Genomic DNA, 22483 nt, shown 5'->3' on the forward strand with positions numbered 1-22483 from the left:
ATGAGCCTGCTCCTCTTATCAATCACGTGGGTGGCGTTATATAAAACTAAACGCCGTGGTATGTGCGGCTGCAAATGTTAATCACGTTAGCTCAGATCGGTCCACACTCGTCACGTGCGCACTCGCTCTCGTACTTTCTCCACAAGTTGCGCAGTGAAAACACGGCTTTGCGCCTCGCTGTTCCACACACTCTAAGTTTTCTGTGCTGGGCCTCAGAGGAGCCGCTCTCTCGATCCCGACACATCATCTTGAAGGGAGCCTGAAAACGAGTCAACATTCGGACCTGGAACACGCGGACACGTGTAGGGCACCACGTGGGCCTAAGATAATAAAAAACCCTCCATCACCACTTCCTGCTCAGGACAAAGTCCAGCACGTTCCTTCAATTTTGAAAAGTATGAGCGTTACGTGGTGGAAATACACAGTCAGGTTCAATTTATGTTCACTCAAATAAGGCGTCGCGACAGTTCGGTAAATCTTTCGCTTAAAATAATTTAAAAAAACAACAAATTAAAACTTCCATTGACATCTGAATCTCGCTCTTACTCATCATATTCTGATAAAGTAGACGTTCGGTCCTGCTGCAGGTCTCAGCGCCTCCATCGTCGCCACTTGTGGAGCGTTTCTGCCCCCTAGCGCCGAACTACAGATTTGCATAAGAACTTTAAAACGTCCGTGGTGGTTGTATAATTTAACGTTGAACCGTGCGGCTGTGTTAATCTGCACACAGAACCAACAGTGACTGGACACAGTGTGTACAAGCGAGTCTGGAACGGTCCAATACATTCATGTTGTAAACATATATTTGTGCGTTTCTTAGAGAAAATCCAGTGACGTCACTCATTTAATCATATATTGTCTTACATTACTCAAACAAGCTTATGCGCTTCCGATAGGACGTGTTAACTAAATTTTACAATGTGTGAGACAGTTTTCACACTATAAATAAATAGAAAAACACGGTAAAAATGTATGTTTATAACCTGCAAGCTATAAGTAACTGAATCCTTTGTGTAACGATTGACACGTTAATGGAAGATGACACGTATTGATTCTCACGTCGCTTTCACATATTGTGTATTGACGCAGTTAAAGTTTGTTTTTCCTCACATGTGAACACAAACTAACTTAGGATTCTGCACTGACAGACACGAGTAAATGGACACTCTCCTAATTGACTGGTAATATTTGTGAATATTTATATTATATTTTAGAGCATTGTCAAAATTGATAGACCCCAGTGGAACTGACTGTTTGGCTACAGTCGTGAATCACCACCTTTATGACTAAGAGGATTCATTAATATACATTCAGTGTGAATAATTGTCTTTTTATATTAGATTCATGGACATTTATGTTAATTACCTTTTGAACATTTTCAGAATATAAAAGTGCATACGCTTAAACTGCTGGGTTCAACAAAACATTTTCCACGTAGCTCAGTCGTCTTATTTAAGTTAAAAGTGAATGTGGACCTATAATTGATTTTCCCGTTTAGAAGTCTTTCATTTTGCCATTTTTCATTTTTATTACACCACTGATTACACCAGACCAAGTTGTGCTCTAGGTACAAAAGGAGGAAGCACAATTATCCTTAATATCCCAGTAATGTTAAAACAATGAGACTTAATTTTCCATCTGGTTGCATGGAGAGAAATGTCAAACGTATTGGATTGAGACCGTGGTTTTAATCATTAAGGGAGCACAGTAAAGGTTGATGAAGGGGTATTAGGGTTTTGCTGCTCATGCATGTTTTAGCCAATTGATCAGGCAGGTCTCAGCTCATTTGTTCTTCCACGAGCTACTTAAAAAACACAGTGAGTCTTTAAAGTGCATGGATCTCAATCTAGACTTGATCTGATGAAATAAATAATAAATCCATCAGAGGCAATCATGAATTCACCTTTGTGTACTGTTGTGTCTTGTGATGAAAGTGTGTTTTCCTCAGAGGATCTACCGCTCTCCCTCCCTCTCTATGCATGGAGGGAGGCTGGCATTTACTTGACAATTTCTGTCTTTAAGTGCTGACTTTAAGTGCAGTGTTTTTATCTACACCTAAGATAGCTACGGACCAGGACAATTTAACAGGCAATTTAACTGACCGTGTGTTAGTGAAGCTGTCTGAGTCCCACTCTCTGCCAGAGCGCCATGGCATGATGGATGTAGGCAGTCTGGACTTGGTGCAAAGACACACACAGGCCCGCGCACACAAGCCCACCCAACACACGGATACGCGGAGCTTCGCAGACACACCGCCCTGCCATATTTTCCCAATACAAACGCATATGGGCCCATCCACAGCCAACCCCCTTCCATTAAGTCAACATCTTGTGCTGGCGGTTGGAACAGTGCGGGGCTGGAGTCAGGTCGTCCAAATCCGTCAGTAAGAGGAGGCAGAGGCGTTTGTCATCCTCCTCTCTGGGCACCATCCTCCTGGAAGAGGGAGAGGGGGGACAGAGGGTGGTGGAGCTACGTAGCATCTGGCTTTGGTAGCTCCAGCTGCAGGAAGAGAGGGGGACAGGAGCCGCGCTGCAGCCCAGGGGAGGCAGTCTTTCTGCAGCCAAATCTGCTCCACCACCCTGTCTGCTGGATGGAGGGAGCGGAGAAGCGAGACCGAGAAGGAGTTTGCGTTGTCGGGAGAGCATGCTTATATAGTTTTGCAGTTTAATTTAGCGCTAATTGTCCATTAATCGGATTTCATGATACAACACTCAGAAGGAATTGGGGTCTTTTGACCTGCAGCAACACCAGATAGGCTTAAAACTGCTCTGTGGTGCATGAACACGCTGGACGGAAGGTGCACAGGAATATAAGGCAGCATAGTGGAAACCGACTGGAACGATGGAGGAAAATGTCACACAAACGATGACCCGCGAATCCCAGGCCACAGCCACGCGGGCGAGGCCCACAGGCAGACTCCAGACTCCAGCGTCCAGCGTCCACACGGCCCATGCCTAGCCTGGGGCCAGCATTTAGCACCAGACCCCGGCGCCTCTGAGGGAGCTCCGTCACAGATCTACAGATGATTCAGAGCCCGGGGGTGGCATTTAGTATTAGCACTTAATGTCTCAGTGTGTTCCAGGGTTTGTTCCCAGGCGGTATAGTTACGCTGATTGAGGGAAGGAGATCAAATTAGATGTTTCAAGGGAGGGGAAGAGGAGTCCACAGAGAGGCAACACATGCATTGTTCCCTTACTGTGAAGTATGACCTTTATTGAGGGAAGATCTGGGGGATGAGGAGCCCCTCTCCTCCTTCTGTCCTCCAGGATTAATTAACCCCATTCTCCCATCAGGCCTCTGGGATTTGCATCCTAGATTTGGAGCCTCGCTTGATGCTTTTCGCCAGGTGCGATCACTTCCTGCTAAAAAGTTGTTCCAGAGCATTAGTACTCATGGTAATGTTAGAGGTCATGGCAGGTTGAGTTCGGAACCAGTACCTCAGCCCTTAACCTCCACTTCATCCAGTCATTTATTGGGTAGCATGGCTGGTTGTCACAGATGAAACAGATACCCACCATTAAATGCTTTTAAGCCCCAGTTATTAACTAATGAGGAAAACAGAATTATAGCCAAAAATGAGGAAACATCACATAGCTCATGGTTTTAAACATGTGGTAAATCTTCCATTAAATCTCACATTGTGCAGATGTTGTTGTTATTGTTGTTAGCCGGGAGAGCTAATGAAATTAGCATCACCCTTCAGAGGCATCTGTTCGATGTCACTAATAATGTGTCAATGAGGCTGAAGTGCATTGTTCTGATGGCTTGTAGATGCGCGCCCGTACAACGCCATAAATGTCAAAGTCCCCGAAGACGGAGCACAAATCTCCACTTCCGTCCCCACAACTGGGCCATTAACGCGGGCCACGAGGACGGCTGCGGAGGAGCGGCGCCTGCCAAGCGCCGGTCCCCACGGCCTCGTGAGGGTCCCCGGGCGGTCTCCCACAACAGCCCCGGCTAATCTCGGTTTCATGGTCTTCATTACGACCTGTCAGGACATAAACGGACAGTAAACGGCCGTGTTTATTAACCGAGCGCTCACAGTGCTGCCTTAAAGGCCCCCTCCGAGCGAGCGCGAACGCTCCACAGTGACCAAGAAAGGAGGCTGCACCCAAACCAATGCCCTCTGCTCGCAGTTCCACCCTAATACGGCTCCTCACACATTATGGCCTCCGTTGATGACCCCCTTTGAAGACCTATTCAGACAGACCCCTGCTCGCCGCGTGTTTGCAGCTTGAGTAACGACGGCAGGGGGGCCATGCTTCACGGCGCGCCGCATCAACGGAGTCTGGAGTCTGAGACTCGCTGCGGCCTTTGCCATATAACACAGTAATTACTAGATCAAATCTGTTCAAATTGAGGCAACGCTGTTCTGTGATCCCTCCTATACTAATCAGCACGCTGAGGTATGGCTATGCGACTATAAATTGCTGACTTAATTAAAACCAGGACCTCTCTGTCATCTAATTACAGGGAGAAAAGGTTATTGCTTCAATGCAATTTTCCAAATATGATTCCTTCACAGTTATTAAGGGCTCAGGCGTCGTTTATTGTTTCAGATTTTTCAATATGGAAATGGCCCCGGTGACAGACGTAATGACTCGGGGAAAACGCTTCATCTCGATAGTGGCCTGGCACGGCCATTTGTCTAAGATAAGTGGAGCGGACAGGAACGGGGGAAATGTCATGGGAGGCATCCCATGATTGCTTCCACTTTACAGTTGTCATTAAACAGAGCAAAGGTTTCTTTTCTCCTATGTGGCAGCAATGAGAAGTTTATTAATCTATCCAGAACAGTAGGGGCGGTGAGTTATTGGAACTATGAAAATTCACAGGGGAGAGGGGAAACTGTGGAGTGTAATTGTGTGATGAGAGACGTTATAGTCCCTGTTATTGTACAGTCAAATCGATATTCTGCTTCAACTTCTCCACCAGCACTAAAGGTTGACGGGAAAAGGTGTCCACAACTTGACACAAAACTCAATAATTAGAGAAAGTCAAAGTGAACATCTGCTTTTTAGAATGTTGGTAGTTTTATTCATCTCAAAGATGGAGGCCTCATTCGCAGGAGTCCTGTTTGCAAAAGCTGACGCGTCACCAGGAGCAAGCTTTCATCAAGAACTTTTCTTTGGCAGGAATTCTTTTTCACTGTTTTTCTCCCCACCACCGCGCTTCATTATTTACCAGGACGAGCTCTGGGGCTTTATAGGCACGCGTTCTGATCAGACCACTATGCTCTCAGGGTCCTTTAACTTCAGGTCTGACCCTGCAGAGAACGTCTGGACCAAATTTCTTCAAACCCGCCAACCTGGTCCCACATGAGGTTCCACTTTCAACATTATTATTATTATTATATTAGCACATATATAAATATAAGTATTTACAGCTCAATTCATATTCATACTAAGATGATTTTTATACAATATCTTGTTCCATTTGGGTCCAGAACTGAGCGTCGGACAGGATGCGGCCACAGCAGGACTGTACATCCTGGACACTGATGCTCTGCGTCTCCCACCATAGGGTTTTCTTAATTACATTAACCAAATGCCTTCTGCAGTGTGTGTGTAATCTCATGGTTAGCTGAGCATCCCTGCAGCCCCCTCCCCATCCTATTCCTCTGTGAAATATTCATGTTGAAAGCCACTTCTCCAATCGGGGCCGTGTTTCCAACATGTTCACTGCTGTGGTTACTGAGCCATGCAACTATTATTTGAGCTTAATCCTAATTTCTACCATATAACCATACGCAGGTCACATGAAAACCTAAAAAACCCACCACGGCTGTGTGGCGAAAAAGTGATGTGATGTGTGATATTAAGAAGCTATTTATTTAAAAACTGTTTGTAAGGTTTACTTTGGTTCATGTGTGTATATATCAGAGGTGTATCTCCGTGGAGCCACACATTTGTATTTCTTCACGTCTGCACAACACACTGATTCAAATTGACCAGGCACTGCTAATTTAAATACATTAACTATTCATTAATTGAATAAAGAGGCCAGTTAGCCCCAGGCCGCCTTTATAATCATAAACTCCAGTGTACTATTTATGCAAAACAGCAAAGTGCCATGTGCTGGCTTATTATGCTAATGATGAATGGCAAACTACATGTTTCTCCTGCCCACGACGCAGGATTAGGCATGGCAGCGTTGGCAAGTTGTTTCCAGGGTTCGTAGTCTGCTCCTCCACATTACAGCCCGTTGAGATGCGTCTGGGTAATGGGATTCTTCTAGTCTCCTTCGTGTAAATATCATCGCACCCCCAACGCAGGCAAGCGCTTTCTCAAAACATTATATCGCAAGCGGCAGTGTAACTCGACCAGACCACAGTCACACACTCTCCATCACTGCTCAGGGTTTTCTATGTGGCAAAATCGTATATACTAAGAAACGGGTTAGTTAGTTGAATAGTTCATCTCACTGCAGATAAGCATTTTTACTAACGCTATGACAGCTTCTATATTGTGATAAATAGGAAACATAAGGTAACTTTATATCAAGACAGAAACGCTTCTGTTATTTTTTCATAATAATATAAAATGTAGTTTTTAAAAAAACTATTATTATATTTTAAAAATATATCAAAAGCCACGGTAGTTTGCGATGTTTCAAATTCCTCTCTTTGCTGAAAATGAGAACTTTGTTCTAGAAGCCTCACACAAACTAGATAAAACACTGTGGAACTAAGTGAGGCCACAAACACTCTCAAAGGTTGTAAAGTGATGCTTTGCTCTGATAATTCAAAGTGCATTGTGCAGATTAGTGTCTAGATTTCACTAAAATTATTTATTTAGCATATGATTAACACAGATATACAGTCAATACGCTACTGGCTGACGAACAGTTATTTTATTTGGGAAGGTTCTGCTCGACTCCCCTCTGACCACCTGGACCAGGTGTGTTCAGTCCATCAGCAGCTGTTGGTGAGAGGATAACTGGACCGGAAGCAGGACTCTGGTTCCTGAGGCCCAGGTTTAGCACCTTCAGTTAACTTCCTGTTATTGGGTGAGTTCAGCACAGTCTGTTGTCAAGACAGGACTCAACTAAATGCTTGTTTTGGAAAGTGCAACAATGTTTCCACTGTGGGTTATAACCGCTTATTGGACACACGCGGACGTGTATGTTCGGCACGTCCACACGCAGTCGTGGCCATTGAGCTTTAGCCCAGTTAACTGGGCCGCGGTACTGATACGGTTCTCACGACCCGGACTTCCACTACATCCTACACAGGTCCAAAACTGCGCCGAGCTCGCGCGTTAGCTTGCGACGTGGCGCCTCGACCCCTCTCGAGTTACCGACATCCGGTGGACCAATGGCGTGAACGCAGCGAGCGGACGAGGCTGGGCCCGGCCCGGAGCGCGCGCGGTGACTGGCTGTACGTAAGGTGACAGGAAGTCCCGCTTTGGCCGCGTCCCTGCCTCTGGAGAACGGCTCCGGCGCGAGTGCTCCCCGCGAACCGGTGTGCGGCGTCCGTGGGCATCTGCGCGTTCGGGTCCTGGACGCTGCAGCGTCGCAGCTCACCGCGGCCGGAGACAGAGCGAGGGGGCGGCGTGCGTCGGCGCGGCCGCTCACACCGCCGCTGAATCACTGCGCGGCGCCGCGGCGGCGTAGGCCCGTTCAGACGGGGACCGTTCCGGTGCCAGAGCCCCAGCTTCCGCCCTCACCCATGGACGTCGTCGGCTTCGTGTGCGCCGTGCTCCTGAGCGCCGCCGTGGCCGTCGGGAAGCCGACGCTGAGGAAGGAGCGAGTTCTCCGCGACCCGGAGCTGAGCCGCCAGGCGCACGAGGACAACAAAAGCTTCCAGTACGACCACGAGGCCTTTCTGGGCAAAGACGAGGCCAAGACGTTCGACCAGCTCACCCCCGAGGAGAGCAAGGACAGGCTCGGGTAAGGACAAAGCATCGCTGCCCTGACACGGTCCGTGAGCTCGAGCGGCCGCGATCCCGCGTGTGCGTGCGTGCGTGCGTGTGTTTGTTTTTGGTGAATCACGCACACTCCAGCCGTGATTCACTCAGCTGATGTGTGTAACAGTTCAGGCTGCGCGCATTAAACTTTAACAACTTCAGCACAAGTGCCTGAGAAAGACGTACAAGCCAACAGGCTGCAGGAAAGACACACACACATACACACACGCACACACACACACACACACACACACGCACACACACGTCCCGGGGAGCTAATTGCTCTCCCGAACCTTTAATTATACATCGTCATTAAAGATCCTGTCTCAGCCTTCATATAACGCATAAACTCCATGCGCTACGTGGCTCTGTTCGTGCAGTTAGTGCGTGGTGGACAAGTTGGCACCACGTAACGCACGTTGGCTAAACGGGCTCCGCCGCCCCTCCCACCAAAGAAAACTCCTGCCTGTGGTGCTGAGCATGGGAGGACCCCCGGAACATCACAACGTGGCAAAGCGGGTCTAAGAATACTCCACGGCAGCTCAGCACTTTCTGCTAAATTGGGTGGACCTGCTCCTCCCACTGGAGTGGAACTAAAGCCACGTCCCCTGTAGTGGGAATGCCACGACAAATGCTTGTTTAGTCGGCGTTTTCATGTCCCCGTTGGTAACTTGAGCCCACTCCGGAGTTGAAAGTTCACAAGCACGTGGCCTATGACATTGGTTTCGAGTCATAATCAATTTTCTTTGCTATTAACATTTGTAACGGCACCTTCCTGTCTCCTCCTCTTGCCTTCCAGTAAGATTGTGGACCGGATAGACAGCAACGCAGACGGCTACATCACCACAGAGGAGCTGAAGGCCTGGATCAAGCGCGTGCAGAAGCGCTACGTGTACGAGAACGTGGCCAAGGTGTGGAGCGACTACGACCTGAACAAAGACAACAAGATTTCCTGGGACGAGTACAAGCAGGCCACGTACGGCTACTACCTGGGTAGGAGGTCCTGCATGCACGCCTGTAGCGGGGGGGGGGGCGTTGGCGCGCTAACCGCCTGCTCCTGACTCGCCTTTTCCAGCCAACCCGGAGGAGTTCGAGGACGCCACCGACCAGTTCAGCTTCAAGAAGATGCTCCCGCGAGACGAGCGGAGGTTCAGGACGGCCGACCTGAACGGGGACCGGGCGGCAGACAGGGAGGAGTTCACAGCCTTCCTCCACCCCGAGGAGTTCGAGCGCATGAAGGACACCGTGGTTCTGGTGAGTTCTGGCCTGGTCCGGAGTTAAACGTCGAGACTTTCTGCTTAATGTCTTCGTGGACGGGCTCTTGGTTCCACGCGCCACACTTTAACTCTGCCTGGAAATGATCGAGGTCCTCCAGTTTTTGGAACAGGTCCAGCGGGATCGACCAAGTGTCCCATTTAAGGCTGGATCTTTAAATATGAATTTGGCTTCGTGGAACGGTTGCGTGGCAGACGTCGGCGCCGGTGCATTATGCTGCTGCGTTCATAAAAGTTGTACCACCCATTTGAGCGAGTTAATTATTGATCGCTCGTTTTCCCGGTGTCGCGGCGCGTTACCGGAGAACGGCTCAGCCGGCGGCGTCCTCGCCGATTGTGCTCGAAGCTAATGAGCCTCGTTCACTGTCGGCGGCCGCTGAGAGGCGACACTTGAGGCTTGTGACGGGACATGATTGCGGGCGGTGCCGGTGTAGTGCAGGTTTAGACAGGAACATGAAGTCATCTCCACGGGACCCAAGTCGTCCACTCACTCACTCACTCACTCACTCACTCACTCACTCACAATGCTTGGCTGCGTTTAAATGCTGGACTGCTACTTCCTTGTTCTGTTGCATCAACAGATGCATCGTTACATCGTTATAGTAATAATTTATTACATATCGAGACCTGAATATTCCAGTCCTGTTTGTTGTCACATGTTCTGAATGTAGGAAACCCTGGAGGACATTGACAAGAACGGTGACGGCCACGTGGATGAGGATGAGTATATCGGTGAGTCCCCGGGTTATATTGAGTTATATTGAGTTTTGGGTGAATTACCACTAGTTTATACTGGCGGCTCCTGTTGATTTTAGCGGACATGTTCGCTCACGAGGACGGGGGCCCAGAGCCAGACTGGGTCAAGACGGAGAGGGAACAGTTCTCCGACTTCAGAGATCTGAATAAAGACGGCAAGATGGACCAGGATGAGATCCGCCACTGGATCATGCCCCAGGACTACGACCACGCCCAGGCTGAGGCCAGACACCTGGTCTACGAGTCTGACCAGGACAAGGTACAAGGACACGAACACGCCTGAGACCTGTTTGTGTTCGTATTGAACATGATCATTTTGTGCTGCACTGATCAGACTTTATAGTTGCAGAGTCTCACCTGTGTTCGATGATGTTAGGGTCTTTTTACGGCTATTTGATGGCGCCTTTGTGTAGCAGCAGTAGTAGTAGTAGTAGGCTGCTGCTGTTCCAACCACATTAGGTTCTTCTACCGCAGCCATTGTGTTTATTCTAACAGTGTTTCCCTTGTGTCTTCACTCCTCAGGATCAGATGCTGACCAAGGACGAAATCCTTGACAACTGGAACATGTTCGTTGGAAGTCAGGCCACCAACTACGGAGAGGACCTGACCCGGAACCACGACGAGCTCTGAGCGTTGAGTGTTGGAGTGAGTGGGCTCGTTGAGCTCTGTTTGCAAAGACAGAACCACAGACTAGATCCGTTCCTCCTGTCACCATCACTCCTCCACAGCAGCGGCCTTCTGCCGGTGCTGATGTTGAAACCACGGAGCCAGACGACGGGGAGGGGTCGGTGCCGCCGCTAACGCTACGGACCCGTCTCCGTGTTCATACCGATGGTTCTGTTTCTGACATTCAGGAGCACAGCCGGACCCAGAGGACTTGCTTTTTATCGACGGTGCCTTCCAGCCGCGTCGCGGCTGTCGCTGCCTCAGAGTCTTTTACAAAAGCCGGCGAGAGCTGAGCTTTCTGCGAATGGTCACGTACAGAAACACCAACGCTAATGTGAAACTACAGCTCAGAATCTCTCTGCTGATTTAATTTATTTGTTAAATAACCTCTGAACTTTAGGTCTGACTCAGTGATTCAGTGTTGAAATAGACATTTCAAGTTTAAGACGCACGTTTAATTTTCTGGCCAAATCCTTTTATTGCTATTAGGTTAGTGCTTTAGCAGCTGTTAATTGAAACTTAATGGCGTTGGTTTTAGTGAAGCCTGTGAATGAATTGTCAAATTTAATTAAGGTTGAATTCATAAGAGGAAAGGAGAAAACTTTCCTCATGTCTGATATAAGTTGTATAGAAAACTGGGTCCATTTCTTGCTTATTCATTAGTTTGTATGATGGCTACATTCACTAATGAAGAGAACAATATTTCAATCTTGTGATCGTTAGTCATAATAACTCTCCTGTCTTCCAAAACTACCTGCGCAAAATAAAACTTGTGTATGTTGTAATTTTGCATGTTAAATATAAAAACACTCCTGCACACATCCACAGTGTTAGAACAGTGTCCTTCATCCTGTATTGATACTGCTGTGTGTTGTGTACATGTAGTAGCCTTGTGTTGCTCGGTGAAGCTCTGTCCTTCTTTCCTCCTCTCCCAGAACATGGACACAGGTAAACACTTGTCTGTTTGCTCATGGGAATTGGACTCTAGCGTACAACGTGATGCCTTAAGCACCTTTTTCTTTTAAGCACCGGTTTCCCAGCATTCCCTCCTGGTTTATCGCTCCTTAATTCCCCTTCCTGGCAAACCGCTCTGCTTCATTCTCCTGTGTGTGCAGCTCTCAGTCCTCGTCCACCACCTTGAGTTCCAACATTTGCTCAGATGCCGACCATTTAAAAGCTCCAGCCTGCGTTCGACCTTTTGACTCGCTGAACATCAGAGGAAAATGAAAGTTGTTAACACGTCTCCGGCCTAATTGCGGTCTCCGTGCGCGCACGCACACACACACACGCACGTGCGCGCGCGCGCGCGGTGGAGACGGAGCTAAAGTGACTTGCCGTTGCTGCTGGCTGTCGCAGTAAAACTCTCGGATGTAAGTGAGAAAGCGGCGCTGCCACCCAGCCTGCCCCCTCTGCCTGCTCATGTGGAACATATGGATATATGTGCCAGTTAGCGGGGCAAGTCAAGCGGGACCAATGCGATAAAGCTCATTAGGAACAAGGGACGGAGCTCTGGATGTGTGGGCTGTGTTGCTCTGTTAAGATGTGGGGTCTTCTATAAACACTGTGACCAGGAGTCAAAAATATCTGGAAACGTGCTTTTTTTTCTAGATATTCTGCTGTTGCTTATTATTCTCATTGAAGAATCAACCGTTTTCCAAGTTTAAACAGCTCTAAGATGGCGTCGGGACCAATTCTGACCCCAGTGTCATCTACAAATCCCTAGGCTCCACTTTCTAGTTTGACTAAAACCTCTGAGGATCAGTCAAAGTGGAGGTGTTGCCTGTAGTGACATATGAAGCTTCTAGTTATTTGGGGTCTGGATAATGCCCATTAGATAATCTAATTACCACTGTGCTGCCTTGCTAAAGAGTGTGAGGTCAACCTCGCATCACGCATTTGAATAATTGCGGGGCCTAAAACAGTAAGTAGCTCAGTGCAGTTGGTCCAGACAGCATATGAGGTTTGTCATATGTCAGGATGCATCTGGGCGTCCGGGCCAACGTGTGAGTGAAGGTGGATGAGTCCCAGTGGTGCACAGAGATGTAAAAGAACCCGATGTGTGTTTGGGGGCGTGCGGGCTCTCTGCCTGGCGGTCATGTTCAACAGCCTGCCCCTCCCGTTTATGATAGGTCGCTAATGGCTCACACTGGGGGAGTGTGTGTACAGTAATGCCTTCAGACACTTCTCATATGAGTGTCTGCGTGGATCAGGCCGCCTCTGCTGACAATAATGAGCCCTCTGGGTGAGAGCAGGGTGGAGACGGTGAGAGGAGGGTCATCAATCCCACGCATCCAGCATCGTTTTCGTGCAGTCTGACGTCATCCTCCTGTGGACCACACGAGTAACAAACTGTACAGCCCGGCTTCCTGCTCTGACTCTTGTCCAAGCGATGCCCTATTTTTCAGCGCTTCTTTTGTCTTTTATCTCTGCCGTTCGTTCCTTCCACCCTGGGGATTCGTAGCCCTCAGTGTTGTTTGTGAAGATCTATGGGACATCTGACTCATCCAGCGTCAAAGCTTTCATAAGGCAAAGCTGCTCATTATATAATATTATCATCATCATCATCATCATCATCATCATCATCATCATCAATAATACGACCAACATAAGCTCATCCTTTGTTCATTATCAAACTATATAGAAGAGGATCTTTGTGTTTTACCATGATGTTTAAAGAAGCCTCTTTGACTCTCTCCTCTTATTGTAGGAAGTTATTGATGAGTTGCTGAAGCTGCAGTGAGTTAACCACATGCCTGTGCGTCACATGAACGTAGCCGCGTTTCTACTTTCTCCCCTATGGCGCTTGAATGGAGGCGTCGGTGAGGTGGTGGCGCCTCCATCCGCACCATCACAGGACTCTGATCCTCCTAGTGGCGACAAGACGAAACCACTGGAGACCTTGAAGCGTTTTCATAACTGGACTGGAGCTCGTCCGTCATCCAGACTTTTAATGAAGCGATCTACGCAGTGTAGATAAGGGATCAGCCAATAATGACTAGACAATTAGAAGGAAGGTTTTACGGAGCAATCCGTTTCCATTTAAGTACCATGAACCCAGTGAGTTGGTCACTAGTTCTAACTGCTTTTGGAGTAATGGGAGCTTCGGGCTGAGGTCAGGGTGACTTAAAAGCAGCTTTTAAATGACTGCGCCTCAGCGTTCCTCACCCACTGTTTATGCCACACGCCGAGCGAAGCCTTTAATTAAAGATGCACCCAAAGCAGAGTTGTTTCAGAGTTCATCACAGTCACGGCCGACAAAATGCCATCCCAGCGAGACTGATGTCTTTGGACAAATCGCCCCTTTCGCTCCATTTGTCGACATTTGCCTCCCTCCTTTCTCGGGCCCTTTTTTCCCCACGTCCCGGCATCTGGATACCTCTGGGATGGAGGGGTGGAACGGGGAGCCGGGGCCTCGCTTCATCCCTCCCGTCCCGCCGCTCCCCAGGGGGGCTGGAGGTGGTTTGTGATCTTGTATCTCACATGATAGAGACACATCTAATCCTGTTAGGAGTTAATATCTTCCAGCGGAATGGAGGAGGCAGCAGGGGGGAGAAGAGAGGAGAAGATGAAAGACAGGATGGTCGAGGACGGGGGGGAGTAGTTAAAACAGCTCGCACTGTGTGTATTTGCTGTCCCACATATTGGTTTTTGGTCAGAGTATAGACACATGCCTGTTTGTGTTTCTCTGCCTGTGTTCCCTCATGGGAGCTTCCCGGCTGCCGCCTGCGTATCCGACACACTCCTCTCAAGGTGTTCTGTATCCGCTCCATCTCTGCTCCCCGAGTGAGAAAGTGTACCCTCCGGGCCCCATCTGAGCTCCAGGCTCCCAAGGCCTCGGCGTTCCCAGAGCTCCCACACGCCGGAGCCCCTCCGGCTCCCTGCTATACCACAGGGAATGCCCCCAAGAACCCCTAGGCCCCTCAGACCGTGGAGCAGCAGCTCTGCACAAGAGAGCCAGCCCGAGGGGAGGGGTGGTTGCTGTCTGGGAATACAACTAACAACATGCTTCACTTGACATGATACCGCCTCCTGTTGGCGCAGCATTCTGTTTGCAGAGAGAGGGAGAGAGAGAGGGCGAGCGAGAGGGAACACGGGCCTCCTTGTAGCCCCGTTCACTTTCCTCTCTGGGGCCTTGACCTTGTTAAAAACCTCCCCGGGCTCATGGAGGCCTCTGTGCACTACATGTGCACTGACCTTTCCAGCTCCCTGAGGCCAAATAACGTCTTTTTAGCCCGAAGAACCGACGCAGGAGCTGGGGACTGATGTAGGATGCACCTGGGACTATGGAAAGGCACAGCGGGAAATACCTCCTATACGTCCAAGTAACTGATCGCTAAAGCCAGAAAGCAGCGAATGCTAAAAGTTGTACGTCAGTGTTGGTTGTTGTACGGTGACAGTGACGTGTGTATATGCTGCGTTTAAAAGCAGGCGTCGTGATGCGTACATGGCGACTGTGGAGCTGCAGGAGCAGGCCTGCTGTCCTGCAGATGTCTTGGGCCGTGCTTCACCAGGTGCACGTCACCTGAGATTACCCACGCCGACACCCTCCACGGCCCGGAGCCAGCGGTGCAGCGGAGGGGGCATCTGGCGGTGCGTGGGTGCGCGTGCCCTCACCCACATCAGCGCAAACGTTGGGCGCAGACTTGTGTTGCGGCGTCGCGTATTCCACCGTCGCCGGGCCCAATCGGCGCAAGTGAGGAGCGTCAATCAAACGGATCGACGCGTGAGCGCGAGGGGCGGCGGTAATGGTTGGAGGCGTTTAAAGCAGCCGGTGCGCAGCTACGAGTGAAGCGGAGTGAGTCAAATGCTCGGCTCGCGCGTCCCTCTGATCTCCGTCCGCCTCCCGGGCCCCCGCGGAGCGAGAACAAAGAGGAGCGCTTCTTAATCAAAGTGCATCGGATTAAGAAGCCGAAAACAGCAGAACATCACAGAGACAGGCGCCTCGCGGCCATTACGTGGATTGGAAAAAAAAAAGACTCGCGCCACCTCTTCAAACGAGCCGACCGCCACGAGTCGTGCTGTTTGTTTGAGAAGTGTCCGGGGCCGCGGCGGAAGCGGAGCGGCACGCGCGCGTGCGTCAGTGAACGCGTGTGTGAACGTTCCCACCGGCGGCTTAACGTCTCGCGGCTGCACGCGCTACTTTACACCCAGGTCCGTGACACTATTCACCCAAAAGCCTTGTAAGCACTTCTCATGTTTTATTCACACCTGCTGCAGCTGAATCGCCCCGTCGTTTTAAGACACGAGATGACACAGGACTCCGTCCACATCATCTATATTTGATGACTCGGGGCAGATGAACACGCCTGCTCCACATTTTAAAGTCGGGCTTAGACCAAAATAAAAAGCCTTCTTTTCATTTATATATTTTTTGTGAATAACTGAAAGGAAACAGACAGAAGACAAAGCTGCTTCTGCTTCTCGGTAAATTCCTCTCCGTTAAATCTGATGAGTGTTTTAGCAGATGCAGCGCACAGAGTTGCTCTGTACATGACGGCTAAACTAAACTGTTTCTACTGTTCTGCTGCGGTTTCATTCAAACACTCGCACTTTGAGTCCGGTTCGACGCCTTGGACCAAGCAGACTAACACTGCCATCATGTGGCTCCGCCGTGTAACGGCCTGCCCGTGTTTCCAGCGGGTACCTGAGCGTGGGTGCGCGTGGGGCCCGGCCCGCACAGAGGGGGGGGGGGGGGGGGGGGGGGTGAAGTATTACCAGCTGACACGGAGGTATGCGTGTTCTCTAATGAGATTTATTGGGGTCCAGATGGTCCTGGTTATGAAGATGTGCGATGTAGGAGGGTGAGACCTGCACCCTGTCAGCGTCACGTGGCCCAGGGTTTGGCTGGGTGCCCCCCCCCCCCCCCCACCGCTCATAGACGGCCTCTTAACCCCACAACACCACCACCTCCTCTGTCATGAACACACACACGCCACCGCACGCTCAGCACCAACGCCTCTGTTAATCCACAGGAAAGGAAGATACACAAAGGTAGAAAATACAAAAGTAAAGCCAAGACAAATATACACAAAGCACTTAAATGATATTTATGTGTAGGAATATAAAGATGACCACTCTCTCCTAAATCCAGTTTACACGCTCCAGCACATTCAGAGAGTGACACGATTTCAACAATAAAACCACAAGCCAGTGCAAGCGTACGAAAATATTCACATAGTGTTGCCGTTGTCCTCATTGTACAGAAAAATAAAACGACTTCTTGGCTCAGAGTAGTTGTGGCGCTGAACCCTCAGAGTCAAACAGCCAGAACCAAGCGCTGGATGAGCCGCAGCGTCCCGTCCACCGCCCACCGCCGCAGAGAGAGAGAGTCCCGTCCGGCTGAGGCTCGCGTGGGCTGCGTTTGCTGCTACAGCAGGTCTGCCAAGGCGCCACAACCACCGACCAGGCTCCGAGTGTCCTCCTCCACGAGCCGCCGCCTTCCTCCTCCTCCTCCTCCTCCTCCTCGCCGCTCACATGGCAGGCTGCAGCTTGCTCAGGTTCCTCTGGTGCATGCTGTGGTGGCGCACCAGCTCGTCAGAGCGGGCAAACTTCTTCTGGCAGTTGGACCAGCTGCAGGTGAAGGGCTTCTCACCTGACGAGGAGTCGACCAGTGAAGAGAATGGCTGCTTTAGAGTGAATTCACCGGCGAGCCGCCGTCAGAACGACCGCATATAGGAAGGGTATAGAAGGGTGATAAAATAAAGGTATACCCACTTGTTTTACCTGTATGAGTCCGAGTGTGCGTCTTAAGATGGTCTGACCGTGAAAACGTTCTCTGACACCTCTCGCACTGAAAGGGCTTCACTCCTGCACAGAGGTGAAGCGGCAGAGGCAGAAATGAGAAGAGGCAGGGGTGGGGGTCAAAGGTCAAACATCTGATGGGGAGGAGTAATTGCTGCGGAGGCTTTAAGTCTCACAAATCAAACGCTTTTAGTGACAGTTCAGTTTCACTATGACAGGAAGTAGAATTTATTAAAAATGCTCTATTTGCCAGGTCCTTCATTCATTTGAGGTCACACAGAGCGGTTCAAATCCAATGCTGCCTACTGGGAGTGAACCTGGTACCTGTGTGTCTGCGCTGGTGCCTCTTTAGCTGGTCTGAGCGAGAGAATCTGCGGCCGCAGTCCGCGTAGTCGCACTGGTACGGTTTCTCCCCTGCAAACAAACCCACGCATCGTCAGCACCGCTGCACCCGGCCCGGTACCACAAGACCGGTACCAGGTCCGATCAGCCTGCTCGCTCACACCGCCCGGGGCCCCTGTACCTGTGTGTTTGCGCCCGTGCATCTGCAGATGCGACAGCTTGAAGTATTTCTTGCTGCAGCCGGGATACGCGCACACGAACGGGCGCTTCTTCGCGCCCTCCGACGACATCACCACCGGATGAGCGATGCCCGGAACGCGCCGGACGTCCTGGAAGAGAGAGCAGCGTCACGTGTGTGTGTGTGTGTGTGTGTGTGTGTGTGTGTGTGTGTGTGTGTGTGTGTGTGTGTGTGTGTGTGTGTGTGTGTGTGTGTGTGTGTGTGTGTGCGCGCGTGTCCAACGTGCAGGCGCCTGTGCGTTCACCGACCTGCAGCCCTCTGAAGACGCCGTGGGTGTGTATGTGGTACTGAGCGCTGACGAGCATGGGCGGAGGCGGCGCCGCGGGCTCGGGGTCGTAGCTGGTGCTGTGGGGAGGGACGAGACTTAGAAACCAGCGACTCACAAACACTGGTCGACGCACGCGGATTCACAGTTTCCCATTGAACAGAGGGTGAGACTCACCTCTTGATGGAAGATGCCAAGTTGTTCATTTGGTTCCAGGCCACACACTCCAGCTGAGCCATTTGGTACAGGTTATCACTGAGGACACAGCATGTTTATGATTTGACTCTTCTAACTTTTTTAAGGCCACAGCGTTAAAGTTATAATAGACAACCTATTATATATAGGTTATATATTCATCCTGTCATTTCTTTTTTTTTTTTTTTTTTGAAGGACAGGGGAACTCCGAGTGGTTGGCTTATAAACGCATCCTGTCCACCCAGCTTCATTAAAAACATGGGCTCTGAGCCATTCTTTACCTTGGCAGATCCCATAGAGCACACACACACACACACACACACACACACACGCACACGCACGCATGCACACACGCACACGCACACACGCACACGCACACGCACACACACACACACACACCCACACACGCACACACACACACACACACACACACACACACACACACACACACACACACACACACACACACACACACACACACACACACACACACACTGCGGGGGTGAGTGCCTCCGTGCCTAGCACTCCATGGCTCAGTCCATGACATCACTCTGTCCTCAGTATCATTAAAGGCGTGAAACAGTTTCGGGGGAATTCTGGACGGCATTCCTTGAGAAGTCCTTGAGGGAAGGATCGCGATGGCTCCCTAATCAGCTCTGAACTATGTTCTACTGCCGATATCGGACATGTATACACAGAGCGAGCTGGGCTGCATGTTCCCGTGTTTGGTTGAGCGTTTCCAGTTCATGCCACAAGTCCTAACAACACTGAAGTCTTCTCTCTCCTTATCAGCTGCAGTTCCAGTATTTGGGTTGCATATGTTCCTCTTTGTCCAACAACACTGCAGGACGGCATTTAGAGAATTTCATCCTAATTGGCCCTTTTCGCGTGTTTTGCATCAAAATGAAAACAGTTTGGAGACACATCCAGCGGTGAAAAGAAGCAGATTCCCAGCCTCAGTCGACGCACCCCCCCCATTAAACTCTCACTTTCCCTGAACTCGTCTCTTCCACGTCTCTCCTCATTTTTCCTGACTCGGACGCATCCACAGCAGATCGCGCCGTGTTTGTTTTGGCCTGCTGAGCACCAGTGGGCAGCACTTAACCTCAGAACAAATTAGGATTCACAGTCCAGACAGTTTTGAGGCAGACGCAGGGGCTTAGGACGCGACCGGAGACACAGGTTTACCAGAGCTCCGTGTGGCGCTGGTGGAAAGAATCTGACCTTATTTGATGAATGAGGAGACGTTTGGGAGGGGAGGAATTCGGTGCCGCGTGGGGGGGGGGTTTGAGGCAGCGGGAGTCGAACAGAGCAACGACAGCCTCACGCGGGGACGGATCACTGTACCTGTTGTAGTTCCTCAGCAGCAGAGCTTGGCTGTTTGGACAAGAGTCTGTGGGGCTGTGGCAGCCGAACATGGGAGAAGGAGCCGGATACTGCTGGTCCACTGCACAGGGAGACAGAAAAACAGTATATATGATGTATTAAACAAGAAAAACTAAATAAATAAATACTATTTTTTACATTCCACGTACAAAAGATAGTGATTTATGACTATTTAATTGCAAAGACACAGACGCATGGTCACTGCTGCCAAAAGGAGAACAGGTCCATCAGAGACAGCGGCCCTGTTCAGGTTCATATAGTGTAGTGGTCCCCAGACACTTTTTGACATTCCAGCAGAGTCGCATAAAGCTGTTTCCTCAAGTTATCATTTCCAGAGTCATTAACCATACGTGTGCTTAACGAGCGAGAGGACAGCGCGCGTCTATGTACGTCTGGGCGTGTGTGTGTGTGTGTGTGTGTGTGTGTGTGTGTGTGTGTGTGTGTGTGTGTGTGTGTGTGTGTGTGTGTGTGTGTGTGTGTGTGTGTGTGTGTGTGCGTGCGAGCGCAGGGGAGGAGAACGACGACGGAAAATGGATAATGGCGATTCTGGCGTGATGCGAGCGATGACAGGTTGCTTATATAACCTTGCTGTGACATGACAGCCTCCCAGACTGCGAGTCCATTTAGTGCGAAGGCGTCAGGACGCAGACGTTTACCTATGTTGTTTGTCGGCGACAGCGCGTCCTCGTGCTTGAAGGACAGGCTGGAGAGCTGAGGGGTGTGGTGGGACGGCGTGTGAGCGTAGCTGGGGTTGCTGTCTAAACCCATCGCTCCATAACCTGAGGGGAGACAACAACAAGAGAAGTAGCGGAAAAGTTAAAAGTGTCTCATTTGCTTTTCACAAATGACTGTAACACACTGACTCGTGCTCCTCAGTATCTGGTCAGATGTTTGAATCCCCCTGGTAGCAGCTCTTAGAGCCTGGCACAGTCACCACAGAGAGGCATCCGTCAAACTCCTAAATCCTCTTTTCTTGTAACATATTCTTTTCCCCATTTATCTCTGGCCTTGTGGTTGCAGTATTTATGGCAGGTGGAAAAAGAAATTTGGCCAAGTGAAATGATCTACAGTAGATTGTGCTCTGTGAAAATAAGGATGCGCAGTGAGGAACGGCCTGCATGCTAATCTAATTACCGCCATTAGACTCTGCTGCGGCATTTGCATTACACTGTGAAGTGAAGACTCACCGCTGTGTGTTTATGGAATTCACATGAGCAGACACTTTCCCGTTTGAACCTCTGACCCCTGAGTGATGAGTCCCAACAGGCAACGCACACGAGCCAGCTTACGGTCACACAAGAGACTTTGTGAAAGAAATTGTGATTCATTGCTGACTGCGTTTCCCCTCTAAACTGCTTTGTGTAGGCTTAGATTACGTGCTTGAAAAGGTCAAACACAGCAATTGTGTTGGGATGAATTAGTCAACAGTTAACTGTTGGTAACCATGAATTATAAGATACTGTAAATTCAGATTAGCGTTAGCATCTGAGAAACAGTTTGAACCGTGCTGAGGTCAGATGAAACGTTGATTTATCTACTGTCCAAAACCTGCATCAACAAAGAAAATAGGAAAAGCTGTGACTTTCCCAGCGACTGGAAGCCGAACTGATCAGCAAACCCCAGTGGAGAGGAGGGATCTGGGGTCTCTGCCAGGGCTTCCACAGAAAGCTGACACACGGGGCGGAATGACCCAGTACAGCACATCCCGCTCAGACACAACACTGTTGACAAGCCCGAAACACGCACAATGAGGCATTGCAAGAAAACCCTGGTTACCCTCATTCCTGGGCGCAGGAGGGCTGTCCACGCAGCTGGGCAGGTAGGTTCCGTTTGGAAACACCCGGGCTTGACCCGCGGTCGGTTCCCCGAAGGCCCCGACTCTGCACGGGCCCGAGCCCGTGAACTGGCCCGAGAAGTGCACCGTGAAGGCTCCCAGTCCACAGTGAGGGTCCTCTATGGAGTCCACGGCCCCCCAGCTGGGCTCCTGCTTGATGAGGGAGTGGTGGGTGGGCAGGCAGCCGTAGGGCGAAGCCGGGTGGAGGTCCAGCAGCTGGCTCCACTGGCCAGGACCGACGGACATCCCGCAGCCGCCGCCGGCCCCCGGGACGGGAGGCGCCGGAGGCAGCAGGGTCGGATCCCGAACATCCGACCCCATGGACATGGTTCCGCACGTCTCGGTCAGCATTGGCGGTCGGGGAGCGGCGCTATTCCAGCAGAGGAGGTCACAACGCGGCACTGTTCTGAAAAATAATACTTGGTCTAACGGCACATTCAGGGCCGTCGTCCGATCAAGTGTTGGACTGAGGAAATTAACCGAATGTGTGACGAGCACCAAAACGCCAGGATTCCAAATGTCCAACTCCCCAAGTGTCTTCAGGGGGTTTGGAGTAGGAGTGCCTGAGGGTATCAGTGCCTCTGCCTCTACAGTGTCTGGCTTTCCTTACTCCCGTGAAGGCTCAAGTACTACTCACTCCTTGGACAGTGGGAGGAGCCAGGGAGGCTGAGACGGAGACGACTCCCTCTCCCTCGTCCACAGATGGCCAGTCGGTTCCTAATAGCTCATTTGCATAAGTGGGTGTTCCTCATCCTTTATTTTTCCAGATTCGAGTGTTGATTCAGGTTGATCGTTGGTGCTTGTGTGCGAGTGTGCAAGAAGCCAAAATTTGCTTAAAAATTAGGGAGGGGACACGAGTGGAGGTCAGGAAGCTGAAGT

The 22483-nt window shown here is 50.3% G+C and overlaps 3 protein-coding genes across 4 annotated transcripts in view; 2 read left to right on the forward strand and 1 right to left on the reverse strand.

Moving 5' to 3' along the window:
- elp4 (elongator acetyltransferase complex subunit 4) overlaps positions 1-7078 on the forward strand; it is a 78889-nt gene extending 71811 nt beyond the window's left edge. The window contains exon 10 of the mRNA XM_055507276.1: positions 6865-7078. Within this exon, the coding sequence (XP_055363251.1) occupies positions 6865-6930 (66 nt within the window). The 3' untranslated portion in view covers positions 6931-7078. The remainder of the gene's footprint in view (positions 1-6864) is intronic.
- A 344-nt stretch (positions 7079-7422) lies between these two features.
- rcn1 (reticulocalbin 1, EF-hand calcium binding domain) lies at positions 7423-11424 on the forward strand. Its single transcript, XM_029145116.3, has 6 exons — positions 7423-7890; positions 8707-8900; positions 8983-9161; positions 9853-9913; positions 9997-10196; positions 10460-11424. The coding sequence occupies exons 1-6, from the start codon at positions 7670-7672 to the stop codon at positions 10565-10567; spliced, it is 963 nt and encodes a 320-aa protein (XP_029000949.1). The 5' UTR covers positions 7423-7669; the 3' UTR covers positions 10568-11424.
- A 4887-nt stretch (positions 11425-16311) lies between these two features.
- wt1b (WT1 transcription factor b) lies at positions 16312-22212 on the reverse strand. Of its 2 annotated transcripts, none has more exons than XM_029145361.3 (9): positions 21547-22212; positions 20427-20549; positions 19732-19831; positions 18367-18444; positions 18173-18269; positions 17868-18015; positions 17669-17758; positions 17327-17410; positions 16312-17195 (listed from the first exon to the last, which is right to left on the reverse strand). In XM_029145361.3, exons 1-9 carry the CDS (start codon positions 21953-21955, stop codon positions 17074-17076), a joined length of 1251 nt encoding a protein of 416 aa, XP_029001194.1. In that variant the 5' UTR covers positions 21956-22212; the 3' UTR covers positions 16312-17073. The 2 variants fall into 2 exon arrangements, with proteins under 2 accessions (XP_029001194.1, XP_029001193.1); XM_029145360.3 differs by having other exon boundaries at positions 16459-17195; positions 17318-17410.
- Between the last annotated feature and the right edge of the window lie 271 nt (positions 22213-22483).

The sequence above is a fragment of the Betta splendens genome, chromosome 3, assembly GCF_900634795.4.
Source record: "Betta splendens chromosome 3, fBetSpl5.4, whole genome shotgun sequence".
In the NCBI taxonomy this organism is placed as follows: Eukaryota; Metazoa; Chordata; class Actinopteri; order Anabantiformes; family Osphronemidae; genus Betta; species Betta splendens.

Bases quoted from the DNA above. Each gene is read 5' to 3' on its own strand.
- wt1b (XM_029145360.3), bottom strand. From the start codon at position 21,955: ATGCTGACCGAGACGTGCGGAACCATGTCCATGGGGTCGGATGTTCGG. The intron at 19,832-20,426 runs GTAAACGTCTGC...CTCCCTGTGCAG, and splicing joins GTCGCCGACAAACAACATAG to TGGACCAGCAGTATCCGGCT. The intron at 17,411-17,668 runs GTACCAGGTTCA...ACCTCTGTGCAG, and splicing joins GCACCAGCGCAGACACACAG to GAGTGAAGCCCTTTCAGTGC.
- rcn1 (XM_029145116.3), top strand. From the start codon at position 7,670: ATGGACGTCGTCGGCTTCGTGTGCGCCGTGCTCCTGAGCGCCGCCGTG. The intron at 8,901-8,982 runs GTAGGAGGTCCT...CGCCTTTTCCAG, and splicing joins CACGTACGGCTACTACCTGG to CCAACCCGGAGGAGTTCGAG. The intron at 10,197-10,459 runs GTACAAGGACAC...TTCACTCCTCAG, and splicing joins ACGAGTCTGACCAGGACAAG to GATCAGATGCTGACCAAGGA.